This window comes from Salvelinus alpinus, chromosome 33 (genome assembly GCF_045679555.1).
Source record: "Salvelinus alpinus chromosome 33, SLU_Salpinus.1, whole genome shotgun sequence".
Classification (NCBI taxonomy): domain Eukaryota; kingdom Metazoa; phylum Chordata; class Actinopteri; order Salmoniformes; family Salmonidae; genus Salvelinus; species Salvelinus alpinus.
The window spans coordinates 9283152-9302361 of NC_092118.1; the positions used below are offsets into that span (position 1 = coordinate 9283152).

The 19210-nt window shown below is 43.4% G+C and overlaps 1 protein-coding gene across 6 annotated transcripts in view; it reads right to left on the minus strand.

Moving 5' to 3' along the window:
• LOC139563302 (serine/threonine-protein kinase BRSK2-like) overlaps positions 1 to 19210 on the minus strand; it is a 178083-nt gene that overhangs the window by 44160 nt on the left and 114713 nt on the right. For all 6 annotated transcript variants that reach the window (XM_071381880.1, XM_071381877.1, XM_071381879.1 and 3 more), the window contains exons 3-6: positions 13633 to 13718; positions 11532 to 11672; positions 11041 to 11157; positions 3520 to 3553 (exon numbers count right to left, since the gene is read on the minus strand). In XM_071381880.1, coding sequence (XP_071237981.1) covers positions 3520 to 3553; positions 11041 to 11157; positions 11532 to 11672; positions 13633 to 13718 — 378 coding nt within the window. The remainder of the gene's footprint in view (positions 1 to 3519; positions 3554 to 11040; positions 11158 to 11531; positions 11673 to 13632; positions 13719 to 19210) is intronic.

Genomic DNA, 19210 nt, shown 5'->3' on the forward strand with positions numbered 1-19210 from the left:
TGTGGGGTACAGAGATGAGGTAGTCATTTAAAAATCATAATTTTTAGTATCATTTTAAATACTCTTATTTTTCATGAAACTTATTATGTGATTTCTTAAACAATTTTTTTGGTCTCCTTAACGTATTTAGGCTTGCCATAATAAAGGGGTTGAAGACTTATGGACTCAAGACACTTCAGCTTTTCATTAATTTGTAAAAAAAAATCTAAAACATAATTTCACTTTGACAGTATGAGGTATTGTATGCAGGCCAGTGACACAAAATCAAAATGTTATCAATTTTAAATTCAGCCTGTGAATACTTTCTGAAGGCACTGTAAGTAACCAACTACATGACAGCTGGCACACAGCACAGTTTTTGTTTCAAGTTTTATTAGTTGTATGTATGGGTAAGACAAGGGGTGCGGTCTATGTATATCTGTAAACAACAGCTGGTGCATGAAATCTAAGAAAGTTTCAAAGTGTTGCTCGCCTGAGGTAGAGTATCTCATGATAAGCTGTAGAACACTGTTTACCAAGAGAGTTTTCATCTATATTCTTCATAGCTGTCTATTTACCACCACACAACGATGCTGGCACTAAGACCGCACTCAATGAGCTGTATACGGCCATAAGCAAACAGGAAAATGCTCATCCAGAGGCGGCGCTCCTAGTGGCCGGGGACTTTAATGCAGGGAAACCTTAAATCAGTTTTACCTAATTTCTACCAGCATGTTAAATGTGCAACCGGAGGGGAAAAAACTCGAGACCACCTTTACTCCAAACACAGAGATGCGTACAAAACTTTCCCTCGCCCTCTATTTGGCAAATCTGACCATAATTCTATCCTCCTGATTATTGCTTTCATGCAAAAACTAAAGCAGGAAGGACCAGTGACCCGGTCAATAAAAAAGTGGTCAGATGAAGCAGATGCTAAGCTACAGGACTGTTTTGCTAGCACAGACTGGAATATGTTCTGGGATTCCTCCGATGGCATTGAGGAGTACACCACATCAGTCACTGGCTCCATCAATAAGTGCATCGATGACGTCGTCCCCACTGTCACTGTACGTACATACCCCAACCAGAAGCCATGGATTACAGACAACATCTGCACTGAACTAAAGGGTAGAGCTGTCACTTTCAAGGAGTAGGACTCTAACCCGGAAGCTTATAAGAAATCCTGCTATGCCCTCCGACGAACAGGCAAAGCATCAATACAGGACTAAGATTGAATCGTGCTACACCGGCTCCGATGCTCATCGGATGTGGCAGGGCTTGCAAACTATTACATACTACAAAGGGAAGCACAGCCGCGAGATGCCCAGTGACACGAGCCTACCAGACAAGCTAAATTACTTCTATGCTCGCTTTGAGGCAAGTAACACTGAAACATGGTTGAGAGCATCAGCTGTTCCGATAGACTGTGTGATCCCGCTCTCCGCAGCCGATGTGGGTAAAACCTTTAAACAGGTCAACATTCACAAGGCCGCAGGGCCAGATGGATAACCAGGACGTGTACTCTGAGCATGTGCTGACCAACTGGCAAGTGTCTTCACTGCCATTTTCAACCTCGACTGTAATACCAATATGTTTCAAGCAGACCGCCAGAGTCCCTGTACCCAAGAACACTAAGGTAACCTGCCTAAATGACTACTGACCCGTAGCACTCACATCTGTAGCCATGAAGTGCATTGAAAAGCTGGTCATGGCTCACCATTATCCCAGAAACCCTAGACCCACTCCAATTTGCATACCCCCCAACAGATCCACAGAAAATGCAATCTCTATTGCACTCCACACTGCCCTTTCCCACCTGGACAAAAGGAACACGTATGTGAGAATTCTATTCATTGACTACAGCTCAGCGTTCAACACCATAGTGCCCACGAAGCTCATCACTAAGCTAAGGACCCTGGGACTAAAAACCTCCCTCTGCAACTGGATCCTGAACTTCCTGATGGGCTGCCCCCAGGTGGTAAGGGTAGGTAACAACACATCCACCACGCTGATCCACAACACGGGGGCCCCTCAGTGGTGCATGCTCAGTTCCATCCTGTACTCCCTGTTCACTGATGACTGCACGGACAGGCACGACTCCAACACCATCATCAAGTTTGCCGACAACACAACAGTGGTAGGCCTGATCACTGACAACGATGAGACAGCCTATAGGGAGGAGGTCAGAGACCTGGCCATGTGGTGCCAGGACAACAACCTCTCCCTCAATGTGATCAAGACAAAGGAGATGATTGTGGACTACAGGAAAAGGAGGACCGAGCACACCTCCATTCTCAGCGACGGGGCTGCAGTGGAGCAGGTTGAGAGCTTCAAGATCCTTGGTGTCCACATCAGCAACAAACTATCATGGTCCAAACACACCAAGACAGTCGTGAAGAGGGCACGACACAGCCTATTCCCCCTCAGGAGACTGAAAAGTTATACAGTTGCACCATCGAGAGCATGCTGACCGGTTGCATCACTGCCTGATATGGCAACTGCTCTGCCTATGACCGCAAGGCACTACAGAGGGTAGTGCTTACAGCCCAGTACATCCCTGGGGCCAAGATTCCTGACATCCAGGACCTCTATACCAGGCGGTGTCAGAGGAAGGCCCTAGAAATTGTCAAAGACTCAAGCGATCCTAGTCAAGACTCAAGCCATCCTAGTCATAGACTGTCCTCTCTGCTACCGCACGGCAAGTCTACGTCCAAAAGACTTAACAGCTTGTACACCCAAGCCATAAGACTGCTGAACAGCTGAATGGGGACCCAGACTATTTCCATTGTCTACAGTATACATAGTCACTTTAACTCTACCTATATGTACATATTATCTCAATTACCTCTACTAACCTTTGCCACCACGCATTGACTCTGTACCGGTACCCCCTGTATATAGCCACACTATTGTTATTTTACTGCTGTTCTTTAATTATGTGTTACTTTTATTGGTCATTTTTTACTTATCTATTTTTTACTTAACACTTATTTGTCTTAAAAAGCGATTTTGTTGGTTAAGGGCTTGGAAGTAAGCATTTCACTGTAAGGTCTACCACACCTGTTGTATTCGGCGCATGTGACAAATAACATTTGATTTGATTTGATTTAATAAACCTGGTATACACCGTCCAACAAAATCGTTACTTGCAGGATCCTTGTTGACAACGCAAGCACATATCCACATGGCGTACACCTGATTCACAGCTGCACTGCTCATATCGGACGACTTGTGATGACGTAACACGTGGCTGTGTGGCATTGCCACAGCCTGAGGGGCGAAGAGCTGAGAGACAGCTTATTGTATACAGAGCTGAGAGTAGAGCATTATAAAGTTTATTATTATGGTTAGAGGGCTAATGGGCTTGTTCTGCAATGCCATTATGGGAGGGAGAGAGAGAGAGAGAGAGAAAAGAGAGAGAAAAAGAGACAGAAAAGAGAGAGAAAAAGAGACAGAAAAGAGAGAGAAAAAGAGAGAAATACAGCACTGAGAAAGAGAGAAAGAGAGCGAGAGAGAGAGGTGGCGAGAGAGTGCACTTACCCTTATGACCTCAGGGCAGGCATAGTGAGGAGATCTGTAAAGAGAGATACGCACAACAGCTTTATACAAGGCAATGCACACACACCGTGTTGTATATACACAAACACACATCTAGTAAAACACAGTTACCAGAACACGTGCGCACACATTACATGAACTCACAAACGCATACTCATACACACACTGTTCTGAACGAAAGGAGAGTTAGCTTAAAGAATCCGTGACTGCTGCAAATGTCCCCAATAGGTGGTAGGAATATACATACACTTAGGTTGCAGTCATTAAAACTAGTTTTTCAACCACTCGAAAAATGTCTTGTTAACTAACATACTATAGCTTTGTAAGTAATTTTTCCAACAATTGTTTACAGACAGATTATTTCACTTAGAATTCACTTTATCACAATTCCAGTGGGTCAGAAGTTTCCATACACCAAGTTGACTGTGGCTTTAAACAGCTTGGAAAATTCCAGAAAATTATGTCATGGCTTTAGAAGCTTCTGATAGGCTAATTGACATCGTTTGAGTCAATTGGAGGTGTACCTGTGGATGTATGTCAAGGCCTACCTTCACACTCAGTGCCTCTTTGCTTGACATCATGGGAAAATCTAAATAAAATCAGCCAAGACCCCAGAAAAAAATGTTACACCTCCACACGTCTGGTTCATCCTTGGGAGCAATTTCCAAACGCCTGAAGGTACCACGTTCATCTGTACAAACAATAGTACACAAGTATAAACACCATGGGACCACGCAGCTGTCATAACGCTCAGGAAGGAGACACGTTCTGTCTCCTAGAGATGAATGTACATTGGTGTGAAACGTGCAAATCAATCCCAGAACAACAGCAAAGGACCTTGTGAAGATGCTGGAGGAAACAGGTACAAAGGTATCTATATCCACAGTAAAACTAGTCCTATATCGACATAACTTGAAAGGCCGCTCAGCAAGGAAGAAGCCACTGCTCCAAAACTACCATAAAAAAGCCAGACTACGGTTTGCAACCGCACATGGGGACGAAGATCATACTTTTTGGAGAAATGTCCTCTGGTCTGATGAAACAAAAATAGAACTGTTTGGCCATAATGACCATCGTTATGTTTGGAGGAAAAAAGGGGAGGCTTGCAAGCTGAAGAACACCATCCCAACCTTGAAGCACGGGGGTGGCAGCATCATGTTATGTGGGTGCTTTGCTGCAGGAGGGACTGGTGCACTTCACAAAATAGATGGCTTCATGAGGAAGGATAATTTTGTGGATATATTGAAGCAACATCTCAAGACATCAGTCAGGAAGTTAAAGCTTGGTCACAAATGGGTCTTTCAATGACCCCAAGCATACTTCCAAAGTTGTGGCAAAATGGCTTAAGGACAACACAGTCAAGGTATTGGAGTGGCCATCACAAAGCCCTGACCTCAATCCCATAGAACATTTGTGGGCAGAACTGAAAAAGCGTGTGCGAGCAAGGAGGCCTAAAAACCTGACTCAGTTACACCAGCTCTGTCAGGAGGAATGGGCCAAAATTCACCCAACATATTATGGGAAGCTTGTGGAAGGCTACCCGAAACGTTTGACCCAAGTTAAACAATTTAAAGGCAATGCTACCAAATACTAATAGAGTGTATATAAACTTCTGACCCACTGGGAATGTGATGAATTAAATAAAAGCTGAAATAAATCATTCTCTCTACTATTATTCTGACATTTCGCATTCTTAAAATAAAGGGGTGATCCTAACTGACCTAAGACAGGGAATTTTTACTAGGATTAAATGTCAGAAATTGTGAAAAACCGAGTTTAAATATATTTGTCTAAGGTGTATGTAAACTTCCAACTTCAACTGTACTACCTATTGTATCAGCTCTATGAGCAGATGCACACACTTAAACAGATTAAAAAACATCTTATGGAACAGCGGGGACTGTGAAGAGACACACGCACAGGTACAGACACACGCATACGCACACATGTGCTAGTACACACACTCTACACACATGTACATTGTAATATTGTTGTATGGTGGTATTATACATTTTCTATTGTTGATATGTAGTGTGGTAATAATATTATATGATGTACTGTTTTATCTTTTGTTTTATGTGTAATGTAAGTGACTTAATGTGTTTGGACTCCAGGAAGAATGCTGCTGCCCTAATAAGTACAAATACAAATACAAATGCACTATGATAAGTTCAGAAGTTCAGATAAGTTCAGTGTTTAGTCAGCTCTGCACTAAATATATTTCTGGACTTGCCCAAATGCATCTCTTGTGCTTGGATTGTGCTTGGATTTTCGAATGGCTATGATTTTATGTGCACACGCTGTGCTGAGCATACATTGTGTAAAAGATGAACCGACAATCTACTGAGTGTACTGAATTCTATGCAGGACCTATGCACCTTGTCATAATGTAATTGTCATGCGACTTAAATAACTGTCTTTTGAACATACTTTACTGTATATTTGCGTTTGCATTCTTAGTTAGTAGGAAGATCATTCACGAATAGGAAGATTACCTCATCCTTTAGAAGAGGTACGACGGGTGGTGTGATTGTACCAGTCTCAACACATGCCTGTGTGTTTAACTGGATTTACACTCCCCCCTTGTCCTTCCCTTCCTCTCACCAATCTTATCATCTGACATCACATACTCCTGCGTGTCTATTACGCGTGCAAGCAGCGTGTGTATTAAGTATCTGGTCCGTTTGTGTTCTGTGTACTGTGTTATTCATTAAATACAGACACAGTTACTTTGACAAACTGACAGAGTGTTGCCGTGTATCTGCCTTCTTCTCAACGCAACACACAAGCAAGGAGACACACGCGCATGTACATTCTGTAAACACGAGCTTCCTGATTGCCAGAGTCAAATTGAATCATGGTAATATATGCAAAACCAGTCAATTTGCCCTCGTCAAACAGAGCGCTGTCAGAGCACGCAAACCTAAAAATAATTATAAACTAACACTTTTTTTTAACACATTGTTTAGAGGAACTTGTCCGTAGTTGTCTCTAAACGATATTTAATGTAATAATGTTTTTTTACATTAGGTACGTTATATTAAGGATTCCTCAATTTGTCCATGTAAAGTACAGTCATTTTATCTGATAAAGATAATATTTCATAATACGTTTATGAACGTTGGTCTGAGGGCAAAGGAGAGAAGAATCTATCACTCTGTAAGAGTGATATTATACCTCTATGAAGCAAGGATAAAAGTGTAGATGTTTCCATGCCACCTTTTAGGGTATGCAATCTTTATTTCTATATTCAGCTAATTATACACTGTACCGATAACTGCCAAAACAATGGAAACACTTGAGTAAATGAGGGATACAAAGTATATAATAAATAATGAATAATAATTTAGTGGGTGCTTATATTTGTCCTATTTTACACATGTACAAGTGTGTATTGTAAATGTACAAGTGTACATTAGAAATGTGTTTTTTTGCATATCCCAACTCCCCCTGACCCACCCTCAGATGGTTGTTTTGAAGACCCGACACTAGGCAACACAGTGACTAGGGTCTGGTTTCAATGATGGACTATTTTGGCAAAGAGGAACTCAAGCAGATAGAGTAGTGACATATGGCAGTGACATAGTTCCTCTATGCCAAAAGAGTCCATGATTGAAACGAGACACGAGTCACTGTCTTGCCCAGGGTCTGTTTTTTAAAACTTCTCAGGAGAATGGGGTCATGGCCAGGTCAGCTATTACCAGCAGCGACCCTGGAGCAATTAAGGCTAAGTGCCTTGCTCAAGGGCACATCGACAGGCTTTTCACCTTGTCCACTCGGGAATCGAACTAGCGACATTTCGGTTACTGGCCCAACACTCCAACCACCTGCTACCCACAAACGAACGCTAGGAGCTGAGATTGAACCCACGGTCTATGGAGCAGGAGCTCTCTGCTTAGACCACTGCGCCATCTGTCCATTGAAAGCAGGTGCTTTATTAAAAGTAGGGCACGAGTAGATGGGCATGAAGACGATGTAAACCATATGCCATGGCTGTCTTAGTCACCAGATCTCAACCCGATTGAAAGCTCATGGGAGATTCTGGAGCGGCGCCTGAGACAGCATTTTCCACCACCATCTACAAAATATGAAATGATGGAATTTCTTGTGGAAGAATGGTGTCGCATCCCTCCAATAGAGTTCCTAGACACTTGTAGTATCTATGCCAAGGTGCACTGAAGTTCTGGCTGGTGGTGGCCCCACGCCCCATTAAGACAATACTGTTGGCGTTTCCTGTATTTTGGCAGTTACCTGTATATGTACAGTGATTTGAGAGTAAACTATGCAAGAGTAAACTACCCTTGCATTTGGACCCATGTGACCCTGCAAAAGAAAACATGCATGAGTCACTGTGACAACAGGGCACAGGAAATGAAAAGGCATAATTATACAACCACAAATTGGGCCTTAAGGTCAGAGACGTGACATGGCCATCGCCTGAATTCAATGTCTTTGGAAAGGACACCTTGGAACACAAAGTCACACAGTGTCCAACGTGCTTGTCAGATGCACAACTTTGCCTGAGAAAACAAAGCAGACATGTTTTTTTTTACTGTTATTTGGCTGTTTATTTGTGTTGAGTCATGGCCTAGTTGTGTTTGTGCGTATGAAATGGAGACAAAAAGCTAAGCCCTCGGCAGAGTTCACCTGGGTTAGCATGTTAGCCTGTAATGCCAATTTCCTGCTCTTATCTCCTCTGTCACATTGTGCTGGGCCACACTGTCAGTCTTCCAGATGACGATGGATAGAGATTTAGCATTGCTACATGGCTAATCTGATAAAATGCAGGGTAGGCTATACTGGCCCTGGTTATCTGGGCTGAAGATCTTACTGACCATGCACACACACACACACACACACACACACACACACACACACACACACGCTCTTATACACACACATGGTTTTAGGACTTTGTAGGGATTGGACACGCACGCAAACACTAGTGGTGCGCTGGTCAAGCTGTAGACTACAGTCAGAGACGGCAAAATTATTTTTTGACATGGGGTGCAATCTCAAAAGAGAAATCTCTTTTGCCTGATTTAGATATGTTTCTGCCTATAATTTCTGACATTTTGGAAGGCTATTTGTTAGTCAACTTGTCTATAATTATATACATGCAGCTTCCTTTCTCTCATTATATGTTGCCCTAAAAGACAACTATTTCAGCACCGTTTCACAATGCTCTGAGACAAGCATGGGGACTGGTCTTGATAAATCAATGAGATATTTATTTTCACTGAATCTCCATTTGGATATTGGTTAGACTACAATTAGGGTGTGGAAATGTTATGTTCTTAGTACTGTAACCTACTCCCGACCGTCACGTTGAACAGCGCCATATTTTCTGAGGGTTTTTCTTGGAATAGAACCACCATAATATTATTCAAATTAATTAAGCTACATTTCATAAAATCAATCCCATAAACTATTTTCTTACAAAAAAAGGTTACAAATTCTCTAGTACAGCCAATATTTAAGACTATCAAATGCTTCTCAAAGATGCCCTCTGGTGGTCAAACTAACACTAAATAGCATTAATGGTGTCACGCCCTGACCTTAGAGATCCTTTTTATGTCTCTATTTTGGTTTGGTCAGGGCGTGAGTTGGGGTGGGTATTCTATGTTCTCTGATTTGTATTTCTATGTTTTGGCCGGGTAGGGTTCTCAATCAGGAACAGCTGTCTATCGTTGTCTCTGATTGAGAACCATACTTAGGCTGCCCTTTTTTCCACCTGTCTTTGTGGGAAGTTGACTTTGTTTAGGGCACATAGCCTGTAGCTTTACGGTTTGTTTTGTAGTGTTTATTGTTTTGTTCGGCGTCTTTTTCTAATAAAGAGAAAATGTACGCTCACCACGCTGCACCTTGGTCCAGTTCTTTCGACGGCCGTGACAAATGGCAACAGTGACTGACAATTAAATAACGTGCAATACATGCTGACCACACCACTCGTGTAGCGTGCACGAGCATTGCAAAATAAATGTACACATACATGTTATTCAATCATAGCACCCACACTCCTCCCACGCGCCAACAAGCATCTGCATTGTCAGGCGTTAAAATAGAAGACAGTTCTATTTGTGATGCTGAACGCGGTGCAAGTCCTGCCTCTCCCATCTCTTCATTGGCTTATAGAAGCAGATAACCATCTGCTCATTGGTTATACCCACGCTTGTGATTGAAAGATGAACTTCGGTCGGTCGGTCGTGGTAAAACACCTTTTATTATGAAAGTTAGATGCCAATCGCTATATAAAGTCCAAAGAAGAAAAAGCCTGGAAGGAGGAGAGATGACTAGAAATTATTCGGTTGACCGTTTTATGCGTGGATTAATTTTCGGAGTAGAAGAACTTGTGCATTTCAGGAAAAATAACAACTCAACGTTTATATCCCAGTACAAATTCGCTAGCAACAGCAAGCTAGCTAACTAGGACGAATTAGCTAGCAACTGCAAGCTAGCTAAATTTCCAAAAATGTTTAATGCTTTTCGACCTGTCCTCAAATTAATATAATTGGTTGAGAGTTTGTTTTGATATTTCAAACTGCGTGTCGTGATCGCGTTTGGTGTGGGGGGACAAAATCAATTTGCACACGCACGCACCCGGTTTGGGTATGGTGATGGAAAGTGTGCTGCAGTATGATGCAACTTTTAAAGGAAGAACCACTGAACTCTATTTCTCCACTCCTGTTCACGAGTCAAAATGTTGCCTAAATTTGATGCAGCCTATAATTTTACTGCAAGAAATGCCTAATTCTGCAGGAGTTAATATTAAGGCTATGTGAGAGGTTAAAATGCTATAGTCATGTCCATATCTCAGTTTCCATTTAACTCATCTGAATAGTAGGCTAAAGTTCCCTTGACGTGCCACAGGCCTATTTGAAGTCCCCGTTTTGTGACTGTCGAATTTGTGTAGAGTCTTAACAATCATCACACACTGATCTCATCCTCTTTTACCATTTCACCAAATCTTTCCCAAACATGACTTTTCTGTCTCGTCCCTTCTCTTTATTTTCAACTCTCCATTTCGCAGCTTTAAAAAACAAACTCTGACACTGTCCCTTTTGCCTCCATGGATAACTTTTTCTGCCCGTCCCGAGTGTAGGCTATTTGGTGCGGATACAGTTCAGTTCGGCCCTAAAGCTAAGGCTTAAGCACTAATGCCAGATCGCCTAAAATAATGAAAGAAAAACCTCAATGTAGCCTATAGATGTAAATTGCACAAGAATGATACATTTAAGGTATTATTTTCTCTTTATTCAACCTGCCCGCCACCCACCCATTCACACAATATTTAATGATCCTAAAACCACCCGCCCCGCGGGGACTGCTGGTTATGAGTCAACCCGCACATCACTAGCACGCACACACACACACACACACACACACACACACACACACACACACACACACACACACACACACACACACACACACACACACACACACACACACACACACACACACACACACACACACACACACACACACACACAGTTGACTCACCCGCAGCTGGTCTCCAGCAGACTATCCCCGACCTGCAGAGACGCCATGCCAAAGTCTGCTATCCTGATGTTGTTCTTCTCATCTAACAACAGGTTCTCTGGCTTCAGATCTCTGTGACTGTGGAGAGGAGGAGGGAAGGAGGGAAGGAGGGAGGGAGAGGGAGAGAAGGAAAGGGTAAGGGAGAGGGAAAGAGAGAGAGAAACATCATTTACACAAGTACCAAGCAGAGGTGAAAACAAGAAAACCTGACAATCTTACAGGACTGGAATTATGCATTTCCCAGGAATGTTGTCCAGGAAATCTATATGAAAATATATACATTATACTATCATTTCCTTTGATGAGACGCTAATGTTTCCGCTTTCCAATAGTCCAGTGTCAGGCTTGCTCTTTAGGGTCTAGGCAGGGATACTGTAAAAGCACTTTGTGATAACTGCTGATGTAAAAATGACTTTTATCAATGCATTTGATTGATTGATTGATTGACTCACCATATGGAGTGACTGTGGCAGAAGTCCAGAGCTGAGATGATCTGTCTGAAGAACTTCCTGGCCTCCTTGGGCGTTAACCGTCCCTTCTTGACCAGGTAGTCAAACAGCTCTCCGCCTGACACGTGCTCTAGCACCAGATACCTGGGGAGGGAGGGAACCACACACGTTAGATACACAGAATAGAACTTTATATATCATATTATATATATTATATCATATCTCTATAGTATGTGTCCAGGCACGACTCCAATAACGTCATTAAGTTTGCCGACGACGCAACAGTGGTAGGCCTGATCACCGACAATGATGAGACAGCTTACAGGGAGGAGGTCAGAGACCTGGCCGTGTGGTGCCAGGATAACAACCTCTCCCTCAATGTGATCAAGACAAAAGAGATGATTGTGGACTACAGGAAAAGGAGGACCCAGCATGCCCCCATTCTCATCGACGGGGCTGTAGTGGAGAAGGTTGAGAGCTTCAAGTTCCTTGGTGTCCACATCACCAACAAACTATCATGGTCCAAACACACCAAGACAGTTGTGAAGCGGGCACGACAAAGCCTATTCCCCCTCAGGAGATTGAAAAGACTTGGCATGGGTTTCAGATCCTCAAAAAGTATTACAGCTGCACCATCGAGAGCATTCTGACTGGTTGCATCACTGCCTGTGGTCGGAGGCCGAGCAGTTGCCATACCAGGCAGTGATGTAGAGCGTATGGCCCAGTACATCTATACTAGGCGGTGTCAGAGGAAGGCCCTAAAATTTGTCAAAGACTCCAGCCACCCTAGTCATAGATTGTTCTCTCTGCTACAGTACTGCATGGCAAGCGATACCGGAGCGCCAAGTCTAGGTCCAAAAGGCTTCTTAACAGCAACCTACATGTACATATAACCTCAATTACCTCGACTAACCTGTGCTCCGCACATTGACTCTGTACCCGTACCCCTTGTATACAGCCTCGCTACTGTTATTTTACTGCTGCTCTTTAACTATTTGTTATTTGTTATTTTTTACTTATCTATTTTTTACTCAACACTTATTTTTCTTAAAACGGCATTGTTGGTTAAGGGCTTGTAAGTAAGCATTTCACTGTATTCGGCGCATGTGACAAATACAATTGTATTTGATGTGTCTCTGGTTAGGTATTACAAAGATAGTTTACAAGATCCAGGACTGCTTGTAGTGAAAGGCCAGGAACAGCTAGCCTCAAGCTGGCACAAGCTGACTACACATTTACATTATATTGACATTTTAGTCATTTAACGAGGCACACCCAATCATTAATAAATGTTGATCCAGAAAGCACTGCTTTAAGTGCACCCTCAAGTGTTCATGTACATTTCTAACATTTGGAGTATTGGTCTTCCATCCATAGAAGTTCCTCTACTCTATAGTTGTATCTACAGCGGTTGCTACTGTGAGAGTATATGTGGTAACTCTTGTGATATTATCTGTGGTAGCTACTGTGCTAGAACTGTGAGAAAGCACTGAAGACACACTGTGGTATCCCTACTGTAGCAAGATACTCCACATTCCCACAACCCCCCTCTCACAACACTTCCTGATTTATTAGCAGATTAAGGGACCTGTCAACGCTAGTTAAATTAGGAACACATTCACACATGATTTGTGAGTGGGAAAATGTATCCGAGGCAAACACTTTGCGTCCGCGTCGGCGATTCGTCTGTGTCATCGGAATATTAGGAAAACAAATTCCCACACCAGTCGTCGCTGGCGACTTTAACAATTATTGAATAGTGCATTAAGCAGAGCCATTGGAGCAGGGACACAGGCGAGATTAATACATAAGATAACATATGGATCTACATTAAACCTACAGGCTTCTGAATAGGCAGCTAAAACTGAGGGAGACCCAATGAAACATTACATGCCAGTGTGAAAATGGCCCCGGAAAATACGTTTCTCAAGTGATTTTCAACTTGTATTTCTTGTTTGCTCAAGTGATTTTCAGCTTGCCTTGCTTGTTTGCTAACGTGTTGCTATGCACTGGTGCTTCTCCAAATATGCAATTTAACAGTGTAAGGGAAGCACATTTGTTACAGCGCTTCAGTGAACCAAATAGTTTTGGAAAGGACACTTACAAATATTTCTTGTTTTCGTAGACGTCGTGCAACTTTAAAACGTGAGGGTGCTCTATGAGTTTCAGAATGGCTATCTCTCGCTCCACCTGCAGAAAGAGAAAAAAAGAGGGGAAAGAGGAGAAATGAATAATATTAATGTGTGATTCAAAGTACTTATGGAATACTTTAATGGTCCTAAAAAAATTGTTTTTTAAACTGCATAGCTCACAGATGGATGTAATGTAAGTACTGACTATCCATGAGATCTTTAACATTGGAGCACACTCAACAAAAACTATTTGGTGCTAGGGCCTGAATAATGAAGAGGAGAAAGCGCAGACACAAAGAGAGAGCATCGAGGAATGGAAAGGGAGAGTGCATGGGAGAAAAATAAAGACTGAGACAGCGAGAAGTGGCTGGGAATAAGAGACTGACTGACAGTGCCAGAGCCCATGTCTAGCCTGGCAGCTTGGGTCCATGCCAGGGCCTGCGGGAACAGAAACATGGCTACCACTTGTTAAGGGCCTGCTCCTGCCACAAAAAAAACACACACCAGCTAATTTAACTCATTAATCACACACTGATATCTGATATCACTCTATCGTAATACACCACGACACAGCAGATAGGGGGGGGGGGGGGGGGGGGGGGGCATTTCAACTACCTGTTTACACACTCTGGAATGTGTGTGTGTGCGTGCGTGTGTCCCTAAACCATAAAGGTACAGAACCTCAGCACCTGATAACGCGGTAACATTTTCCAATGGACCTTGGGGCTAAACTTGAGGTAGGTTTATTGATGTGATAGAAAGGTACAGGACATATGTTCCTTGCATAGAACATTGGGTTATTTTGGCCACACCATATGACTCACAAATACTGTGTGATCTGTACAGCTACTACCGACATTTGTGTCATGTTCTCTCACAAACAGTACGCCTACGTAGTCACAGAAAAAAACAGAACATAATGACAAGACACATTAGTGACCAATAATAAAAATGTCAACTGCGTTTTTCTAGCCTCCATACGTCCAGACAAAACAGCTACTCTTTGTGTACCATCTGTGTCATGAACCAGTGGGTAGGACACTTTATGCTTATGAGCATAGATCTACATTTGCTAACCATTAAATGACGTAAACAGTACATGAGTTCGATGAATATATTAATGTGTTGCAGTAGCTTCAGTATGACCAAATCTACCTACAAGATGCCAAGTGCAAACCTCAGGAGGATAGACATACACACACACATGCACACAGACACACCCCCCCCCCCCCCCCCCCCCCCCCACCAACAGCACCTACAGTCCAGAATGCTGAGTTGGATTTACAGAATGCCAGCTCAGTGAAAGAGTGTTGGACTAGTAACCGAAAGGTTGCAAGTTCAAATCCCCAAGCTGATAAGGTACAAATCTGTCGTTCTACCCCTGAACAGGCAGTTAACCCACTGTTCCTAGGCCATCATTGAAAGTAAGAATTTGTTCTTAACTGACTTGCCTAGTTAAATAAAGGTAAAATATATATATATATTTATTTTTTTATCTGTACTGAATGTCCTATTGACTGGTCTTCTCATTGGCTGATCATTAGTGCTGTTCCTGCATTATTAGGCTATGATGTTGGAACACACAAAGGTTATCTGATACGTTAGTGTAGCAGAGGTGGTTCAGTGAACTACACAATTGTGTGATTATTAACCCTGTCTGAGATCTGGAGACTTGTGTTAGCTGCCAGAGTTGGGATTTAACTCAATGGTTCTAAGAAAGTCTTAATGTTTGGAGGCACAGGGTTCAACACCCAGTAGGTCATACTAGCCTAGCATCAGAACGTATGAGAGTTGCTTGAGAGTTTGTGGAACATCTGGATGCACAGAGAGGACTAAACATTGCTGCCTATTGCACCATGACCCATGGCATATTGACCCAGTGAGCCAATTAGCTAGCGTGGAATCATGGTGTGCATGCATGATTCTAAAGTTGGGTTCTATGCAGATTTGGTGGCACACATACGCACAGAGTAAAATGTTGTCATGACTACACGTGAGGATCACAATGGGTCAGATCAGCTTGGCAATGGCTGACAATCACCAGACCCTCACCCACCAGCAAAGGCGGGGAGAAGGGAACGGCAGGGGTTTTGACACCTCACACCCGGTTGTAAATTAACTTCACTAGGGTAGGGGGCAGAATTGGGAATTTTGGATAGAAAACACTCTGAAGTTTCTAAAACTGTTTGAATGATGTCTGTGAGTATAACATAACTCATATGGTAGGCAAAAGCCTGAGAAAAAAATCCAACCAGGAAGTGGGAAATCTGAGGTTTGTAGTTTTTCAACTCTTTGCCTATCGAATACATATAGTGTCTATGGGGTCATATTGCACTTCCTAAGGCTTCCACTAGACGTCAACAGTCTTTAGAACCTTGTTTGAGGCTTCTACTGTGAGGTGGGGGCGAATGAGAGGGGAATGTGAAGTGTGTCACGTTCTGACCATAGTTCTTCTGTGTTGTGCTTGTTTTAGTGTTGGTCAGGACGTGAGCTGGGTGGGCATTCTATGTTGTGTGTCTTGTTTGTCCGTTTCTATGTTTGGCCTAATATGGTTCTCAATCAGAGGCAGATGTTTTGTGTTGTCTCTGATTGGGAATCATATATAGGTGGCTTGTTTTGTGTTGGGGATTGTGGGTGGTTGTTTCCTGTCTTTTTTTTCTCTGCACCAGATAGGGCTGTTTCGGTTTGCCACGTTTGTTATTTTGTATTTTGTAAGTGTTCACTGTTTATTAGTTTATTAAATATGTTGAGCACAAGCTACGCTGCGTCTTGGTCCGATCCCTGCTACACCTCCTCTTCAGACGAAGAGGAGGAAGGCTGCCGTTACAGAACCACCCACCAATCTCTGACCAAGCAGCGTAGCAACGGGCAGCAGCGACAGCAGCAGCAGCAGCGAGTTCAGGAGTGGACATGGGAGGATGAGATGGACGGAAAAGGACCCTGGGCAGAGCCAGAGGAATGTCGCCGCCCTAAAGCAGAGCTGGAGGCAGACGAAGACGAAGAGGAGGAAGGCTGCCTGTCACAAAGTGGGGGCGAATGAGAGGGGAATGTCTGCCAGAGAGCCCCGAGCTGGCCACGAGTGTTCACGTGATAGTTAGCTTGCACTCCATTGCAATTCTACAGACAAAGGAATTCTCCGGTTTGAACATTATTGAAGATTTATGTTAAAAACATCCTAAAGATTGATTCTGTACATTGTTTGACATGCTTCTACGGACTGTAACGGAACTTTTTGACTTTTCGTCTGCACCTAGTGATCGTGCCTCATGCATTTTGATTACTGGGCTAAACGAGCAAACAAAAAGGAGGTATTTGGACATAAATGATGGACATTATCAAACAAAACAAACATTTATTGTGGAGCTGGGATTCCTGGGAGTGCATTCTGATGAAGATCATCAAAGGTATGTGAAAAGTCCCCAATTGTCCTGAAATCCTCAAGTGAGCGTGCCATTGTCCTCCCCAAGTTGTATGTTTATCTTGCTCTGATATCTTGCAGTAGATCTCTCCCGTACTCTGTTTTCATACCCACTTTACCTTTCCTAATGGCAGCGTGCCATACCTCTACCCACATACCAACAAAGGGGCACTGACACACCCACAGGGAAAAGGGGGAAAGGGTAGAGGGGTGAAAGACAGACAAGACGAGAGGCGAGGGAAGAGGGTTAGGAACTAGGACAGTGAGGCACAGGGGACAGAAGCAACCAACAAAAACATAATTCTATTCCCATCAAAGCCCCCAATCTTCAAAGGTTCAGTCCCTGGGATCGGGGCTGGAGCCTTGGAGCAGGGGGAAATAAATAATGAAACCCTTTAAGCTTTGGCCCAGTGGCTGGCCTCACCAAGCCCTCTGCCATGCCAGCTTCCCCCTTTTTGCCTTCCTTCTCTCTGCCTTCTCTCACAGAGAGGGAATGAAGGAAGGAGGATGGGAGAGAGAGATTCAGAGAGAGAGAGCGAGATAGACAGAGGGAAGGAGAGAGAGGGACTGAGCAAGAGTTTCTTGGTTACAGCAGCACTCAAAACGAAAACGTTTCCCTTTCAATTTACTCCTGTCCCTTTCTCTGTCTGTCTCTCTCGAACTTGTCTCTTATTCTCTTATTTCTCTCTTTCTCTCTTTCACACTCTCTGGTTCTCGCTCAGATGTGCTATGCTATCGAGGCTTTAACAACAGGTATGCTAATGCTAGGTGATTGTAACGTTTAACTGTTTACAACCGGGATGCTAACAAAATTGCTATGTTTCGGCAGGGATTTGAATGCTAGGTGCTAGCATCAGCGACTAGGATACTAGGTACACCTGAAGCCACATAACCTCACACTTTCACACACTCTCTAATGTCCTTTGGAAATCAATCTTAAGGACGCATTTCCATACCATGAAGAAGTTCGCAAAAATGTGCAGCCATATATTCATAGAAAATATGTATTAGACACACATACAGTGGGGAGAACAAGTATTTGATACACTGCCGATTTGAAGGTTTTCCTACTTACAAAGCATGTAGAGGTCTGTAAATCTTTATCATAGGTACACTTCAACTGTGAGAGACGGAATCTAAAACCAAAATCCAGAAAATCACATTTTTAAGTAATACATTTGCATTTTATTGCATGACATAAGTATTTGATCACCTACCAACCAGTAAGAATTCCGGCTCTCACAGACCTGTTCGTTTTTCTTTAAGAAGCCCTCCTGTTCTCCACTCATTATCTGTATTAACTGCACCTGTCCACACACTCAATCAAACAGACTCCAACCTCTCCACAATGGCCAAAACCAGAGAGCTGTGTAAGGACATCAGGGATAAAATTGTAGACCTTTACAAGGCTGGGATGGGCTACAGGACAATAGGCAAGCAGCTTGGTGAGAAGGCAACAACTGTTGGCGCAATTATTAGAAAATGGAAGAAGTTCAAGATGCCGGTCAATCACCCTCGGTCTGGGGCTCCATGCAAGATCTCACCTCGTGGGGCATCAATGATCATGAGGTAGGTGAGGGATCAGCCCAGAACTACACGGCAGGACCTGGTCAATGACCTGAAGAGAGCTGGGACCATAGTCTCAAAGAAAACCATTAGTAACACACTACGCCGTCATGGATTAAAATCCTACAGCGCACGCAAGGTCCCCCTGCTCAAGCCAGATGATCCAGAGGAGGAATGGGAGAAGGTCATGTGGTCTGATGAGACAAAAATAGAGATTTTTGGTCTAAACTCCACTCGCCGTGTTTGGAGGAAGAAGAAGGATGAGTACAACCCCAAGAACACCATCCCAACCATGAAGCATGGAGGTGGAAACATCATTCTTTGGGGATGCTTTTCTGCAAAGGGGACAGGACGACTGCACCGTATTGAGGGGAGGATGGATGGGGCCATGTATCGCGAGATCTTGGCCACCAACCTCCTTCCCTCAGTAAGAGCTATGAAGATGGGTCGTGGCTGGGTCTTCCAGCATGACAACGACCCGAAACACACACCCAGGGCAACTAAGGAAGCAACTAAGAAGCATCTCAAGGTCCTGGAGTGGCCTAGCCAGTCTCCAGACCTGAACC